The following is a 13,517-nucleotide window of genomic DNA, read 5'->3' on the forward strand; positions in this document are numbered from 1 at the left end:
CTAGACAGCTTCGTTACGTGAAATCAAAAGCTGATTCACCTCGCTCTGAAAAGTGCTCTCTGCTCGTGCACGCGCAGCGGTTCCCTTGGAAAATAAAAGACATTTATAAGGGCATCGAGCTCAATAAAGATAATGGTTGAGAGCGAGGCACTGGAAAAGTTGCTATTGCTGGCAAGCAGGGTCCTTGAGCCTTTACGCCTGCGAACAAGGGCCCTCCATTGACTCTTTCCCCTCGCAGGGAGGATGACCACTTGACCGACTGGAGGATCCAGCCCTTCCTTCAGCAAATCAAGGTAACAAGAGCCTTTTGCATAATCATCAGCTTCAAGGAGGCTCCACTTAGCGCTTGCTCCATTCAGGGTCTGTCGCTAGAGGAGCTGAGTGCTTCTCAGCACGGTCCCGGGCGTTTGTTCTCTCCTCTCTTGACTTGAACGGGCTGGATGCTTCCCTCTGCTCACGAGTGAGCGGTGCAGGGCAGGGGTGACCAACCCGGGCACGCACGGAGGGGCAGGCAGCGCAGCTGCAGACGGGCCAGGGAGCAGAAAGCAGAGCAGCAGCTCAGACAGGGCGAATCGGACAGAAAAATCAAGCAGAGGAAAAGGAGTGGAGAGGGCGTGAGAGCGATTTGTGGCCTGCTCGCCAAAGACATTGGCCCTCATTGGACTAGTGGATGAAACCAGGGTCCCATGAAACCGGAAGGGATTTGGGTCATTGATTTCACGGAGGCCAGAGTTTCTCACCCGCTGCGTACGGAACGAGAGCGTACGTGATCGCCACACATCCTGCACCAGAGAAAGCTAGAGGCTCAAGATAAAGACGCATCTCTGCACACGGGTTGCAGCAGCGAGCTCCTCGGAGCCACGCGCAGCAGCTGAGAGCGGTGGGACCTGGCGCGCTGAGCTGGCAGCACTTAACGAGCGGTCATTACGGGGCCTGCTCTTCTACCAGCTCAGATAAAATGCTCTCAGAAGTCAGCAGATACTTTATCTTGGACAATCAGAGCAGAACAGGGATCCCGATGTACTTAATTAAAGTCCATCTGTATTGCAGACGTGGGGTGTAATGCAGCCTCGGAGGCTCCCGGTACCTGTCTTGAAAGCTGGATGTGATGAGTAGTGCAGGACACAAAAAAGCTTCCTGCCATGGAGCTGGTGGACACATGCACACGCGCGCGTGCATACGTGCTGGTATTCTGCAGCTCCCCTCAGTGCCCTCCTGCCAGATGTTCACCACCGCATGAGACGCACCACACTGGCACAGTGAGGGGTCAGGGGAGCCTTAGGGAAACGTCCAAGATAAGAAAGACCAAAAAACCCGAACGGCCCCGATGCCTGGCAAGCTCTTTTGCTACGCGTTAGCACCTGTCCGTGTCGGTGCCCCTCGACCCGCCAGCTCAGACAGCTGGATGCAGACACAAAACATACACATCGTTCTCATAAAACATTGCACTTTCTTTATAACCCTCATCCTCCTTCACCCTGCAGTCCCTCACCGCGGGAAGCTGGGACAGGAGGTTATCCAGCAACGGGGACAACTCCCGCTGGGCGCAGAAGGACCGGCTGCCTTTTCTCCAAGTGTGAACATTTTGTGGAAGGAAAGAGCAGGGCCTGGACCTCCGTGCCCAGCCCTAGGTCAGACTTGGAGAGACGCCTTCCTGAGGCTCTCAAAATGTCTGGATAAGTGTTCTCCTAGGGCCAAAATACCCCCGGAAGGCCAGGGTCTCTAAGGAGGTGAGCACAACCTGAAATGGTGCCAATGATTGACGCCACAAAAACCCACCAAAAATAGGGAACAAGAAAAGAGAAAAGGGGGAAAACTTTCTCAAGAGGCTTGAGCCTTTTTGGACCATGTCTTTGGAGGTTGTGGTGCACAAACAAACTCTTGCACGCTTGTTTGAGCCACAAGCTCACGGGGACCCAGCTTTGCTGCACCACACCCAGGCGCTTTTAAAAAGTGCGAACCAGAAGAACAGCAACCAAGAAAGAAAGAAAGAAAGAAAGAAGAGCCTGCATATATGATAACAGGCAAACACTCTTTAACATCTGGACAAGCCACCAGCTCAAATGCTGTTTCATCGTCATGTTTTATCTCTTCTTTTACTGTGAGTGTACGGACTCTATGTCTTGGGCAAGCTGGGTAGCCTTGAGCTAGCAATGCAAACGAGCGAGGTGATAGCACATTAATGAGACGGGAGAGCCCGGGTTAAAACCACCTTATTTACTCATCACATCCCATTAGTGTCACTGCTATGAAGAGCTGCAGACTTCAGCGAGAGCGGGAGAGAGCTCGCCTAGCCCGGCAGGGAAATGGTCAAGTGACTCAAGCCTGATATTAGGGCCAGGAGGTGCAGGGCAGAGCATCCCCCTGGCAGTGGCTTGGTGTCCTGGACCCGAGGTGACCTCTCGGGACTTGGAGCAGCTCAGCTGGAGACCCAGGCAATCCCCCCGCGCACACGAAGGGCGCTCAGTGCCCCTGGGCTTGTCATACAGAGCGAGGCATTGGGAATCGCTCCTGACCCCGAGGAGAGAGAGCTCCGATTATTCATGCTTCTCCTACGCTCGGAGTCTCCTGCGGTGCGAACGTCATCTAGATTGAACATTTGCAAGAAGAACGTACCGTGGTTCAACGTGCGCCTTGCTCTGTTTGTTTTAGTAACGAGACCATCGCGCGGTTTACACAGGAGAAGCACGCCCCGGGCGGAGCAGCTGCAGGGCCCTGCGGCCGTCCCTCCTTTCCGACCGTGGCCAGGCCAGGGTGCAAGAGCATCCCCCCGCGTGGGCGACTGAGCGGTCTGCCCAGCATCTCCCCATGCTAGCAATGCATAGGGCTGGCCTCTATACCCCTCCTGTCTGCCCCCCCGCCCCGTAGACACGATGTCCTTCGCTGAACAGCGAGCGGTCTGTCCCAAAGGTGTGCTCCAGACGGCATGCACACCATGTTCTGCACCGCACCTTCTCTTCAGGGGAGAAGGAATGCAAAATTCATTGAGCTGTTTTATTGCCACAGGCTTTTACCAGTCCCTTGCAGGTATGCTGAGCCTGACCACCTTAGGGCTGCCATGGAGGAAGATGGAAATGGGCAGGAAATGAGTATATTCTCAAATAAATGAAGCAGTCCATTAATAACCTCTCCATTCCTAGCGATGTGAGCAAAAGCCACCTCTGCTCAAGCCAAACAGCGCGAATCTTCACCCGAGGGTTGGCCACATAACCGATAAAGAGCCTGCTTACCTTTCTTAGTGGCTTCAAAACTGTCATGGAAGTGTATCCTCTGAATGTCATACGTTAGCGTTGTGTTGGGCAGCAGAGTCCTATTTCTATTAATGATGTTGGCAGAAAACCTGAAGGCTTGCTCCTCGGCGTTCATCACCTGGGCGTTGGGGCCGTCCACATACTCGAAGATCCCCCCTGCAAGACAGCGCGGAAAGAAGTCGGCCAAAAGGTGAGGGTCCCAGCCACCCATCCTCCACAGCCCCATGCAAAGCTAGGCCTGTCGCAGCTACGCCAGGGCTGCGGCCCCCCGCCGGGGCCGTATTCCCTCCCCCATCGGGAAAAGACATTCTGCCCGAAGCAAGCGCTGCAAGACACTCACTGCACACCGAAAGGAGACCGGCCAGCACAAGCACGGCGATGTTTTTTCCAGTGTTCAGGAACAAAGCTTGCTTTTCAAAACGCAGATAAAAGGAAATGTCGCTTAAGTTCTCTTTGGTTTTCACAAACGCTCCCCGCGCCCGAGACGAACGCCGCCGTGACGTTCCCGCGAACACAAGTGGCATTTACTACTAACGAGCCAGTGCGAGAAGATTACAGGGTGCAGACAGGAGCCGCGGTCACAGGCTTTCTGAGGAAACCTTTTTTCCCCATCAGAAAATCCTGTTTCATCCAAACCGAAGCCACTTGCAGGAAAGGCTTTGTTTGGGGGTTAACAATAATTGGGGGGAAAAAGAAAAGAAACTGCCAAAGAGTGGGGTTTTGACATTTGAAGGGATTCTTTTATTGGTTTGCTTATGTTGCTTTGAACTGGCTTTGATTTACTTAGCTGGCGCTAAAACCTGAGCAGAAATTCAAGGTCAGAAGCAAAGTCAACTTCTCACATGCTCGTCAAACGAGCCATCTCCTCCCGAATCGTGCATGGGCAACGGCTCTTCCCATCGCTCCAGCACGGTCCTTTGTGCAGGTCTCACCGAGGAGCTGGCGAACGAGGCGGAGCTGCCTGGTCCGCACTTCGCCGCGTCCGCGTGTGCTCGTGTCCGAGAGCAGCTCGTTTGGTGATGCTCGCTTGTGACTTTGCAGCTGGCATGCGCGCGGTTCAGGCACGGCCGCGGGCAAAGCGAGACCCCAAATGAACAAACCGGAAGGAGCGCCGACTGATCTTTTTATTTTTTGTATGATCTGCTTGCAAAATAAAATGAGATGTCAAGATTTCTGCTTCTGGCGATGTGGGGGCAGGTCGAGAGACCCCAAGAAGTGCTCCGGGAGGGGAGGAAGGCCAGCCGGGCGTGAACCCTTGGGAGTGTGGAGCCTTTCCTGCCCAAGTACGATGGTAGGTGATGGCTTCCCCCGGTGCCACTGCCTGGCGTGCCGTGACATCTCGCCAGTCGGCCGTGGTGCAGACAGCCCGCTCCCCTCGCCCGGCGCAGTCGTCACACCGTGTAAATAATGCAGAGACGTGGCAAGGGAAGGGCTCCCGAGTGCAAGCTGCAGCTGCTCTCTGCTCCTCCTCGCTTCCCTCCTGGTCCTTCCCTATTTTTAGCACTCCCCGTCCCATCTTTTCTCTCTCCTCGTCTTTTGCTCTGCAAGTTCACATCTCAGATGAGCAGAAACGTCTGAGCCCACCAACAGCTACCAGCTGGGCTACTCCACAACGCGCAGCATGAAGGCATGCTCTCCGGGGCTCGAAGCCGCTAATGCCATCGTAGGTCAGCAGCCTCGGGTCAGGGCATGGCTCGGCTCTGTGTCCATGAGGCTCCACGCTGACACCCCCGCTCACTGACACGAGCCAGGCTGTAAATTAGGTAACGACGACTCCTCTTCTCCGAGGCACAGAAAACAGTCTCTAGCCCTTCCAGAGCCGTGGGAAGCCACGCAGACCCGGTGCGAGGTAATTGAGAAGCCAGCCAAGATAATTAAGGGATGCTTGAGATAAGCAAGCGTGGTTGGTAACAGATGGTCTCTGGGTTCCCGGGCAGAGAGGCAGACAAGGGCCTGTCGGTGGAGGTGGTATCATTTATTAGACCAACTAAACAGTTGGACAAATTGTTCTTTGCAAGTTTTCGGGTACAAACACCCTTCTTCAGGCACAGGGAGCATCACAGGCAGCCTGAAAAGGGCTGTCTCTAATTCGAGCATCGCATTAAAAATCCCCCGTGGCTGAGAAACCTCCAGCTACGAAGACGGTTCGTGCTGGAGGACAGCCACGTCCCACCTGCGGCCTTGGCCCGGGCACCGGGCACACGTGGGGACGTGGGCTCAGCCCGTAGCACATTGCACGGCGGGTGTGCAGTGGATCGTCAGCCCGGGCTCCAGCTGGCAATGCAGCGCTGAGCTAGGCCGAGCAAGCGGGCAAGGAGAGGGCAGCAGGGGAAGCCGATTCTTAATTAGCCATTTATGCAACGAGGAGCAATAAAGAAGCGCTTGTACCCATGCATCTAAAGCCGCTCTGTTCACCGGGCTTCCTGCAGCCCCGCTCCTGACCTCCGCAGGCTGCCCTCCCCTCTGCACCGGGCGGTCTGCAGCAGGGACGTGTTGGCCGCAGACCCTTGGACTCAGCAGCGCGTCTCCTCGCTGATGCCAACGCATGTGGATCAAGCCCACGGGTCCCGACCCCACTGGGGAGACCAGACCCCCTGCGCGTGGCATGACTGCACGGCCCCTGGCCCACGGGTACATCCCCATCCTGACAGAGCCGTCATGTGAAGGTTACACCTTGCTTTTCTGTGACAACTGGACCGTGCTCCAGGGACAGCCTCAGCGAGTGCCACTGCCTGGGCGGCCAGGACAGAGAGCAAGGGGCCCTGGGAGTAAAGGGCTGGGGGAAGCCACTTGGTCCCACCGAAGCACAGAGCTGCCGCGTTGGCCCGTGGCTTGCAGCCTCGGTTATGCGAGGGCAGCACAGGCCACGTGGGAAGTCCAACCATGACGGGACCTCTCCATCCGATCGGCCTGAGCAGCCGCCCGGCAGAGCAGGGCAAAGCAACGCACTTGGGGGCTCCCGTCCACGCGTCTCTGCAGCCAGAAAGGATGGCTATCCTCTGCACCACCGACAGCCATCGACAGGAGAGGGGTTGCTCACGGCTCGACATGGGCTCTGGGCCCCTGGACTCATGCGAGCATTTTCCGTGCGACCCTTTCAATTTAGGGCCGAGCCGCGAGAAGGCTGACAGGCGCCAATAATGTGTGTGTGACGGTATCGCAGCAGCACGGGGGCAATGTGACATCCTCGTCTGCTTGCAAAGGGGGCCGCGGGATCTTCCCCCTGCTGCCGTCTCTCCTGGAGCGCTTGCTGCTTGCTCGCCAAGCTCGCGCGCCTTTCCTTTGCACGCATTCTTCACAATCATTATTTAAAGAGTCTAATAACTAGCTTGGAACAGTTGATTAATGCATAATCTTCATCCCGATTACATAGCGTAATTGGCATTAATTTGGAGAGCCAGCTAATTATGAAAATAATTGTCACAGCTTCTCCCTTTTAATAAAATGGAGAAAATGGGCTGGTGCTAGAGAGGAAATGAGGGACAAGGCCTGAGTGCATGGCTCCCGCGGTTCTTGGAGATCTGCCTGGTCCAGGCGGACCCGATGCCCCGGCTGGGTGGGACAAAGGAGAGTCTGGAAATAGCAGGGGGGCAAACGGCCCTGCAAAGTCTGATGCAAAGTAGGTAGAAAAGCCAAAACTTCACACCGAGGTCCTTCCTCGGCAGCTCTGACAGCAGCGCATCCAGCATCAGAACAAGCAGCGCTTATATTTGAAAGGAGAGATTTCCCCCCGGCGCGAGAGGAGTCTTTCACCAGCTCACGGCAGAGCCAGATGCTTTCTGCCCCCAGCTTTTCTTTGACTGCACACGCCCTTGCAGTGCGCGTGTGTTCACAACCGGCGGGCGGTGAGATGGGGAGGGCGCATCAGCCGGTTTGGCAGCACAGACCGTTCACGCGTGGCTGACGGGGCGTCCCCAAATCCCCCGCTGCTGGTAAAAGCGATGAAGGGCTGCTCGAGGGCCAGACGTACGCTTACACGGGGACACCAGCTCGTGCAGGTGGATGCTCCCAAAGGGAGACAACGGCACCTGTGCACGACACCGCGGTTTGTTGCATTCGACAAGGAAAACCGCCCTTAGCTGTTAGCGCAGTCGAACCCTGATCTCGGCAGCACCAGCGGCCACGCGAGGAGCTCTCATGATTTCCGGGCGTCCACAGGCCCCAAATCAAGCGACTCCCTCCCTGTGCAGGGGCAGCCTCTTGCTGCGGAGCTCGCGGGGTTGCAGCCGTCACAGGGGTGCCCGCGGGGATGCGATGGCCCAGGCAGGATGCAAGCAGCAAGATTTGGGGTGATCCCTTTTCTTGCACCAACTGCACGGTGGGGAGATGCTAGACAAGCGTTCAAGCACAACGTGCTCTTCCTCAGGTCAAGCAGGGGCAAGATATTTGGGCAACGGACAGCCAGGGCCAACTGGATTAAATGACGTGCCTGGTTTGGCACCGCGAGGCTCGGACAGCCCCAGCTTTTCCGAGTCCCAGCCCGGCGTCTGAAGGACAGGACCACCTTTCTCCCAGCTTCTTCTTGTCATTTGGCCCCTGCAGCCCAGCCCCCCGGGGACCAACCACCCCCATCTTCACGACTCCGCTGGGGTTTCTCCTGAAACCACAGCTCCCGAATGAGCACAACAGCAAGCATCCCGGCGTCGGCAGGCGGAGAGGGAGGAGGAGAAAGTCAGCTCCCCCGAGCTCCCCCGCGTCTCCACGGCCTGTACTTCTTGCTCTTCCGATGCTGGCTTCACCCTGACCTTGCTCTTATAAAAATATTGAAAGTCAATGGGCTATAAAAAAAACCCCCCAACAATAAAAAGGTATCCACTTTTATGGACTGCCTATAAATACGCTTCGTACGAGGCACCAAAAACCGCGGGTCCTTTCGGCGTGGTGCATTGCTCTAGACCATTTCTCCTTCCACTCTATTTTTTTTAAGTGTTTCAAATGTCTTGGAGATTAATTGAGTTACTGTTCACTTGATTTAGTGCTAATAGCCTTTTCTCGGTGTTGTCTCCTTGCCTATTCCGATCACAGCTCTCTCCGGCTCCCTCTTCCTTTACCTCCCGTGGCTTTGCAGACAGATAAAAGATGGCTGTGCCGAGGTCTCGCCCAGTCGATTCGACTGCAGTCCTGCAGGGATGCTTTGCGGCACCTTCCTGATACGCGCGGCCATACCGGCTGCCTCGTTTATCCTGGAAGCAGCCGTGCCATTTCCTCGAGCGGTCGATGAAGCCCTCCGTTCCCCCGCGGCGGCGCGACGGATCGCTTCCTGTCGATGCCGGGTGAGCAGCTTCGAGTGGAGATTGACTGTGTGTCCGTCTGCTCGGGCGGCAGGCGATCGATCTGGGGGCGAGGACCTTCCTTTTCCTCCAGGATTGCACGTGGCGATGGGGATGCTCACAAGGGTCAGACCCCGACCCCCACAGCCCTTGCTTTCCTCCCCTGCGTGCGCAGGGATCCTCCTGCTTTTTGCTGGCAAAACCCCATCTCCAAAATCATATGCTTCAAATCAGCCCGACTTGCCCGTGCTTGCACATGCAGCGCCCTGTGCCCGTGCGCAGACAGACGGCAGGCACGCGGGCCGAGAACGGCACAGGATTACTCAGGAGCACTGATGTCTCCCATCACGGCGGAGAACTGCAGACAGTCCCGCTCTAACACGCAGCTGCCTTCGGTTGCAACAGCCCCTTCCTCGTCAAACTGCTGCTTTTTCTCAACACAAAAGAACATATTTGAACTTGTCCCTGATAAAGATGCTTTGCTTTGGAGGGAAGGGTTTCCAGCGCCCGGTAGGCCGAGCGTTTCTTGTCCCCCGGTGCATGACAATGCATCCGTCCAGCATCCTCAGACCAACCCACCCTGTCAACACCCGGCAGACAGAGCTTGATCCCGGTTCAGTCCGCCGGGCACTTGGGGAGGATCCGTTATGTGCTTGGAAAGTTGGTGATATGCGAGACTCATTAGCTGATTAGGGCCACATCGAGATGCCAGGTTTGATTTGATGAATAATTATGCCAATAGCGACAATGCTTTTCCTCCGGGTCAGTGGCGAGAGCCGCCTGTTCTGCCCTCTCCGAACAGAAATGTCCAGGCAAAACGAAGCAAAGCGGCTCCTGAAGTTGCTGCAGGACGCGGCGGAAGAAGCGGGGTCTGGAAGAGACAGAAACTAGATCGTCAGACATTAGTCATGGGAAACAATGGATGTTCTGCCTTGTTACTTCTGTCTCTGTGGATATTAAATATCAATCACCAGGCAGGTTAAATACCGATTCAGTTCTCTTTTGGCTTTAAAGCCGGCTAATTGCTCTCTGGAGAATGTCAATCAGCAAATGAGCAAATGGACTAATTAGAACCAACTGTCTTCCTTTTCCCTTTGTTTTATTTTAGGCTCTGACCAGCCAAAGGGCTGCTGGAGCCGGGCCGTTTGCAGAGGTGAGACGCCAAAGCGGCTGCTCCAAGTGCCTGGGGAAAGGGCCCGGAGGTGCCGTCGCTTTGCAGGGAGGCTCGGACGGACGCCGGGATGCAGACCCTCCTCTCCCAGCCCCGCGGCAGGATCGGTGCCTCCCACACGCACGAGGCCTAACCCAGCCTCTGCCGATGCGGGCGCCGACCCCACGGCGCGGCCAGCACAGCCCCTTCCCCAGCGGTACGGCTACTCCGCATCGCAGAGAAACGACGTCAGCCCGCGGCCAAGCCCCACGAGCCCCACGGCCCCAGGTCCCGGCTTTCCAGGAGGAGGCCCAACGCCTGCCCCCGCCGTCCCCGGATCCAGCTCGCGGTTCGTCGCGCTCTCGCCCCAGCGCCGTTCGGTTATTTTTAGCTTTGCAGCGGTTCAACGCCCGAGACGGTCAAAGTGTTCCTGGCGTTTTCCTTCTTTCTTTTTAACAAAGCAAACAGCCCCCTCCGGGAGCCGGCATGTCGGCAGCGCTTAGCTGGTGGTGCCGTCTCCTACCTTTTACTCCGGATAAAATTGCTGAGTTACTTAGCTTTGAAAAACAGCTATTTTTGATAACACTTTTCTCTCTCCTGCTGACAGTGTTGCTAACACATCGAGACAGCTCCCTGACAGTCCCCTCATATGTGCCATCCTGCAAGAAACACTTGTTTTGGAAAAGCTCTGGGCGAGGACGCCAGCAGTGCTCGCTCCTGCCGAGACCGCGGTGAGGCTGCCTAGATCGCGGGGCCGGGGTGAAGGCCCGCGTCCCGCCAGGACCCCTTCAATTTGGCCCGTCGCGTCTTCTCCAAGACCTGGAGATGTCCACTTTCCTTCTGGACGCAGCTCCAAGAGCGGGTTTGTCTTTGCTCTGGTTTATCCTATTCTTCCGCTGACTTCAGCAAGGGCAAAAATGCATCGGGGGAAATTGTTTGAGAGATTTGGGGGTGAGAAATCCCAGTTTTCAGTGCGGACCCCTGACTTGCATGCCATCAGCCACTCCTCCAGGCCGATCCCTGCAGCGGGGCGGTGGCACCGAGCAAGGGCGAGGCGTCGGAGGACCCGCTCTGCCCGCGGCTCTGAGCTTTGACGGCCGCGAGCATGGTGGTCTCCGAGGCCAGGACCGAAGCTGCGTGCCGTGCCAGGCTGTGCTTGGACCGTCCCCCGTACGGTCCTGGGGAAGGGGGCGAATGTCGATGGGCTGGAAAAGGTTGGAAAAGTCATGCCTGCAAAATGAATGGAGTGTCTCGGTGGAAGCGGTGCCACCCCGCGGGCAAGGCTGCCTGCCCGGGGAGCTGAGAGCAAGGCTGAAAGAGGTCAACATCGGCAGAAAGAGCCCCAAGGGGAAACTGCCTGCGCCGAGGGGGTGCCGCGTGTAAACACTCCCCGCAGCAGAGAGAGTCAATACCTGCGAGGCTAGAAACCCTGAAAGCAAGCAGAGGGGAAGAGATGAAATGAGAAAAGAGAGGAGGAAAAGGCAGGAACGCAATAGGATCAAATGGTCCAAGACTGGTTTTGCAACGTGGAAATTCCCAGCATCCAAGAGTGCAGAAGCGGGTCTCCTGTCCTCCCCAGGATTTCCCAGGCCCTGGCCCCCCACCCCGTGCGCCAGGGATGGGGTAGGAACAAGGGCCTGCGGTGGCGCCTTCTCCTCTGCATGCAACAAGCAGCGTTTGCAAGCCAGGCCTCTGAGGAGGGCACTGAAAACCATTTCTGCAGGACACAGGGCTGGCGCCCGGCTCTGACAGAACGTGAAGGGAAAGGAGCCGGATCCCCGTCCCCGAGACGCCGAGTGATCGTGCGTCAGCCCTGTCACTTCAGCTTGGCGCTTGCCTAATGTGATGCAACGCGGCGGCATATGGGAGGCAATGTGAGGCTACAGCAGCCCGGACTGAATGAAACAGAAACTTTTGGAGGGGATCAGCCGCCGATTATTACAGGACGGAGCTGTTCTCCGTCCAGAGGGGATCCTCTCGGCGCGGACGCTGTGACACGGCGCTCATCTGGGAGGGTCAGTGCCCCGGCTTTGCACGCTGCACCCGAAATGCCATCTGCACCGCTGAACGAGGAGCCAGGGCCCGCTTCCAGCTCCCGTGCGAATGCACTGTGCGTGCACGTGTTCGAAGTGCCCGAGGCTCTGCGCTGCTACCGCTGCATTGCGAAGGCCAGGGAGGCACACGGTGGGCACGGGGCAAGCTCCGAGAGCGAAACGCAGCCCCTGCCATGGGTACGTGCCAGGCTCCCAGGCCACCGAAGACCTGACGAAGAGCGAGTTGGAGGCGGCGAGCTACCGCACGTGGCTCCTTCACACCGGGGTGAATTGCATCCAGCAGGCACCGCGCTGCACTCTTGCTTTAAGTAGCATCAATTATACTTTTGAAAGAAAACCAGCACATTGGGTAATGGGGCAGAGCTGACAAACTGGGCCTGAAGCCTCCCAGAGCCTGGGATGGAGCCGTGTTCTGCAGCCTAATGAAAATCTAGGAATTTGCTGAGAAATGCCAAGAAAATCAATCCAAGCAGAAAATGAAATACAGAAGATGTGCATGTCCTTTGTGGAGGTATCTGCTTGCTTGCCAGGACAGAAGAGCCCGCTGCAGTAGCTTTTATCCACCCTGGGATATGCGTTCCCAGCAGACAATATCTCCCTCTTGCTTCATTTTGGCATTAAACATGCAAAATCTTATTTCATTTGCACTGTATTAGATACTTCATGTCACAGGGGGGTGACATTCTTCTTCTGTGTATAATCTGTTTAATAGATGAGCAGTCAAGTGGCAAAGAAATACATTATTAATGTTTCTGGTTAAATTAACTGATTAAAAACACCGTAGGTAAAATGTACGTATCAGCATTTTACTCCCATTAAATGAGAAAATAATGGAATATGGAGTCTTGTTTTTTAATGAAAAAACAGGGAGGGACGGGCTGAGGCAGGGCGCCATCCTTCCTGGAGACCGCGGGGTGGAGGGCGGTGGTGGCGGACACGGGCGTCCCTCCAGCATCGCCGGGACCAGAGCCCTGGAAGCCAGCTGGCGGGATGGGACAGGACGGGGGCTGCCGGCTGCTGTAGGGGACCCGGCCGGAAAGCGAAGGGGCAGGGGGTCACTTGCGTTGAAATGTAGAGACGTCACCAGTTACGACTGACCTGAAATGCCAGGTCTGAAATAGAGGCGTGCACAGACGTGCGTATGCACACGCAGGCACGTGGTTCACCCCTTATTTGCAGTGTCGTGTAGGATACGAGCTTGCAACCGGAGTGCCGGGCCGTCTGATCGTTCAGACTCGCACAGGGACCTGGGAGGTCTGGGCTCTGGTCCCAGCTTGGCCACAAGCTCTCCGTGACTGCGGGCGAACTTCCCCCTCCATGTCAGGGGGACACCAGCTGCCTTTGCCCTGAAAGATTCAAACGAGCTACGCAGACCAGAGACCTGCCGTGCAGACAGGGCCTGGTGTGGTGCCAGAAACCCCCAATGCAACAGATGCAGGATAATTTCCCCCATAAAAGCTGTGTCCTACCCCACCAGCCGTCACGCCCGGAGGCTCCTTCCCTACGACGGGTCCAGCGTCCCCCCGGGCCCGCCACCCCGCATCCTGGCAGCCTTTCTGCAAAGCTCGCTGGCAAGGTCTCGCACGTGGCGAGAGCAGCTGGCAGCCCTAGATAAAACTGCGCTTTGCCGGGGATTAAATGCAGGTGTTGCCGTTGATCCCAGGTCCAGGGGGAAAACAAGGCAGCAAAAAGCACTCAGCTCTTGCTGCTGTTTCCAGGGCCCAGGTCTGCTACAGGGAGCAGATTTTTGGACCTCCATTCAAGTGGGCCAGGTTTCACCAGCCGCAGCTCT

General features: G+C 56.5%; 1 protein-coding gene across 4 annotated transcripts in view; it reads right to left on the reverse strand.

Moving 5' to 3' along the window:
• Positions 1 to 13,517, reverse strand: part of GRIK3 (glutamate ionotropic receptor kainate type subunit 3) — a 161,607-nt gene that overhangs the window by 72,366 nt on the left and 75,724 nt on the right. For all 4 annotated transcript variants that reach the window (XR_009462897.1, XM_059729452.1, XM_019489926.2 and 1 more), the window contains exon 2: positions 3,231 to 3,407. Coding sequence is in view for 3 of the 4 variants with exons in the window: in XM_059729452.1 (XP_059585435.1) it covers positions 3,231 to 3,407 (177 nt within the window). In the remaining variant the exon portion in view is untranslated. The remainder of the gene's footprint in view (positions 1 to 3,230; positions 3,408 to 13,517) is intronic.

This window comes from Alligator mississippiensis, chromosome 6 (genome assembly GCF_030867095.1).
Source record: "Alligator mississippiensis isolate rAllMis1 chromosome 6, rAllMis1, whole genome shotgun sequence".
In the NCBI taxonomy this organism is placed as follows: domain Eukaryota; kingdom Metazoa; phylum Chordata; order Crocodylia; family Alligatoridae; genus Alligator; species Alligator mississippiensis.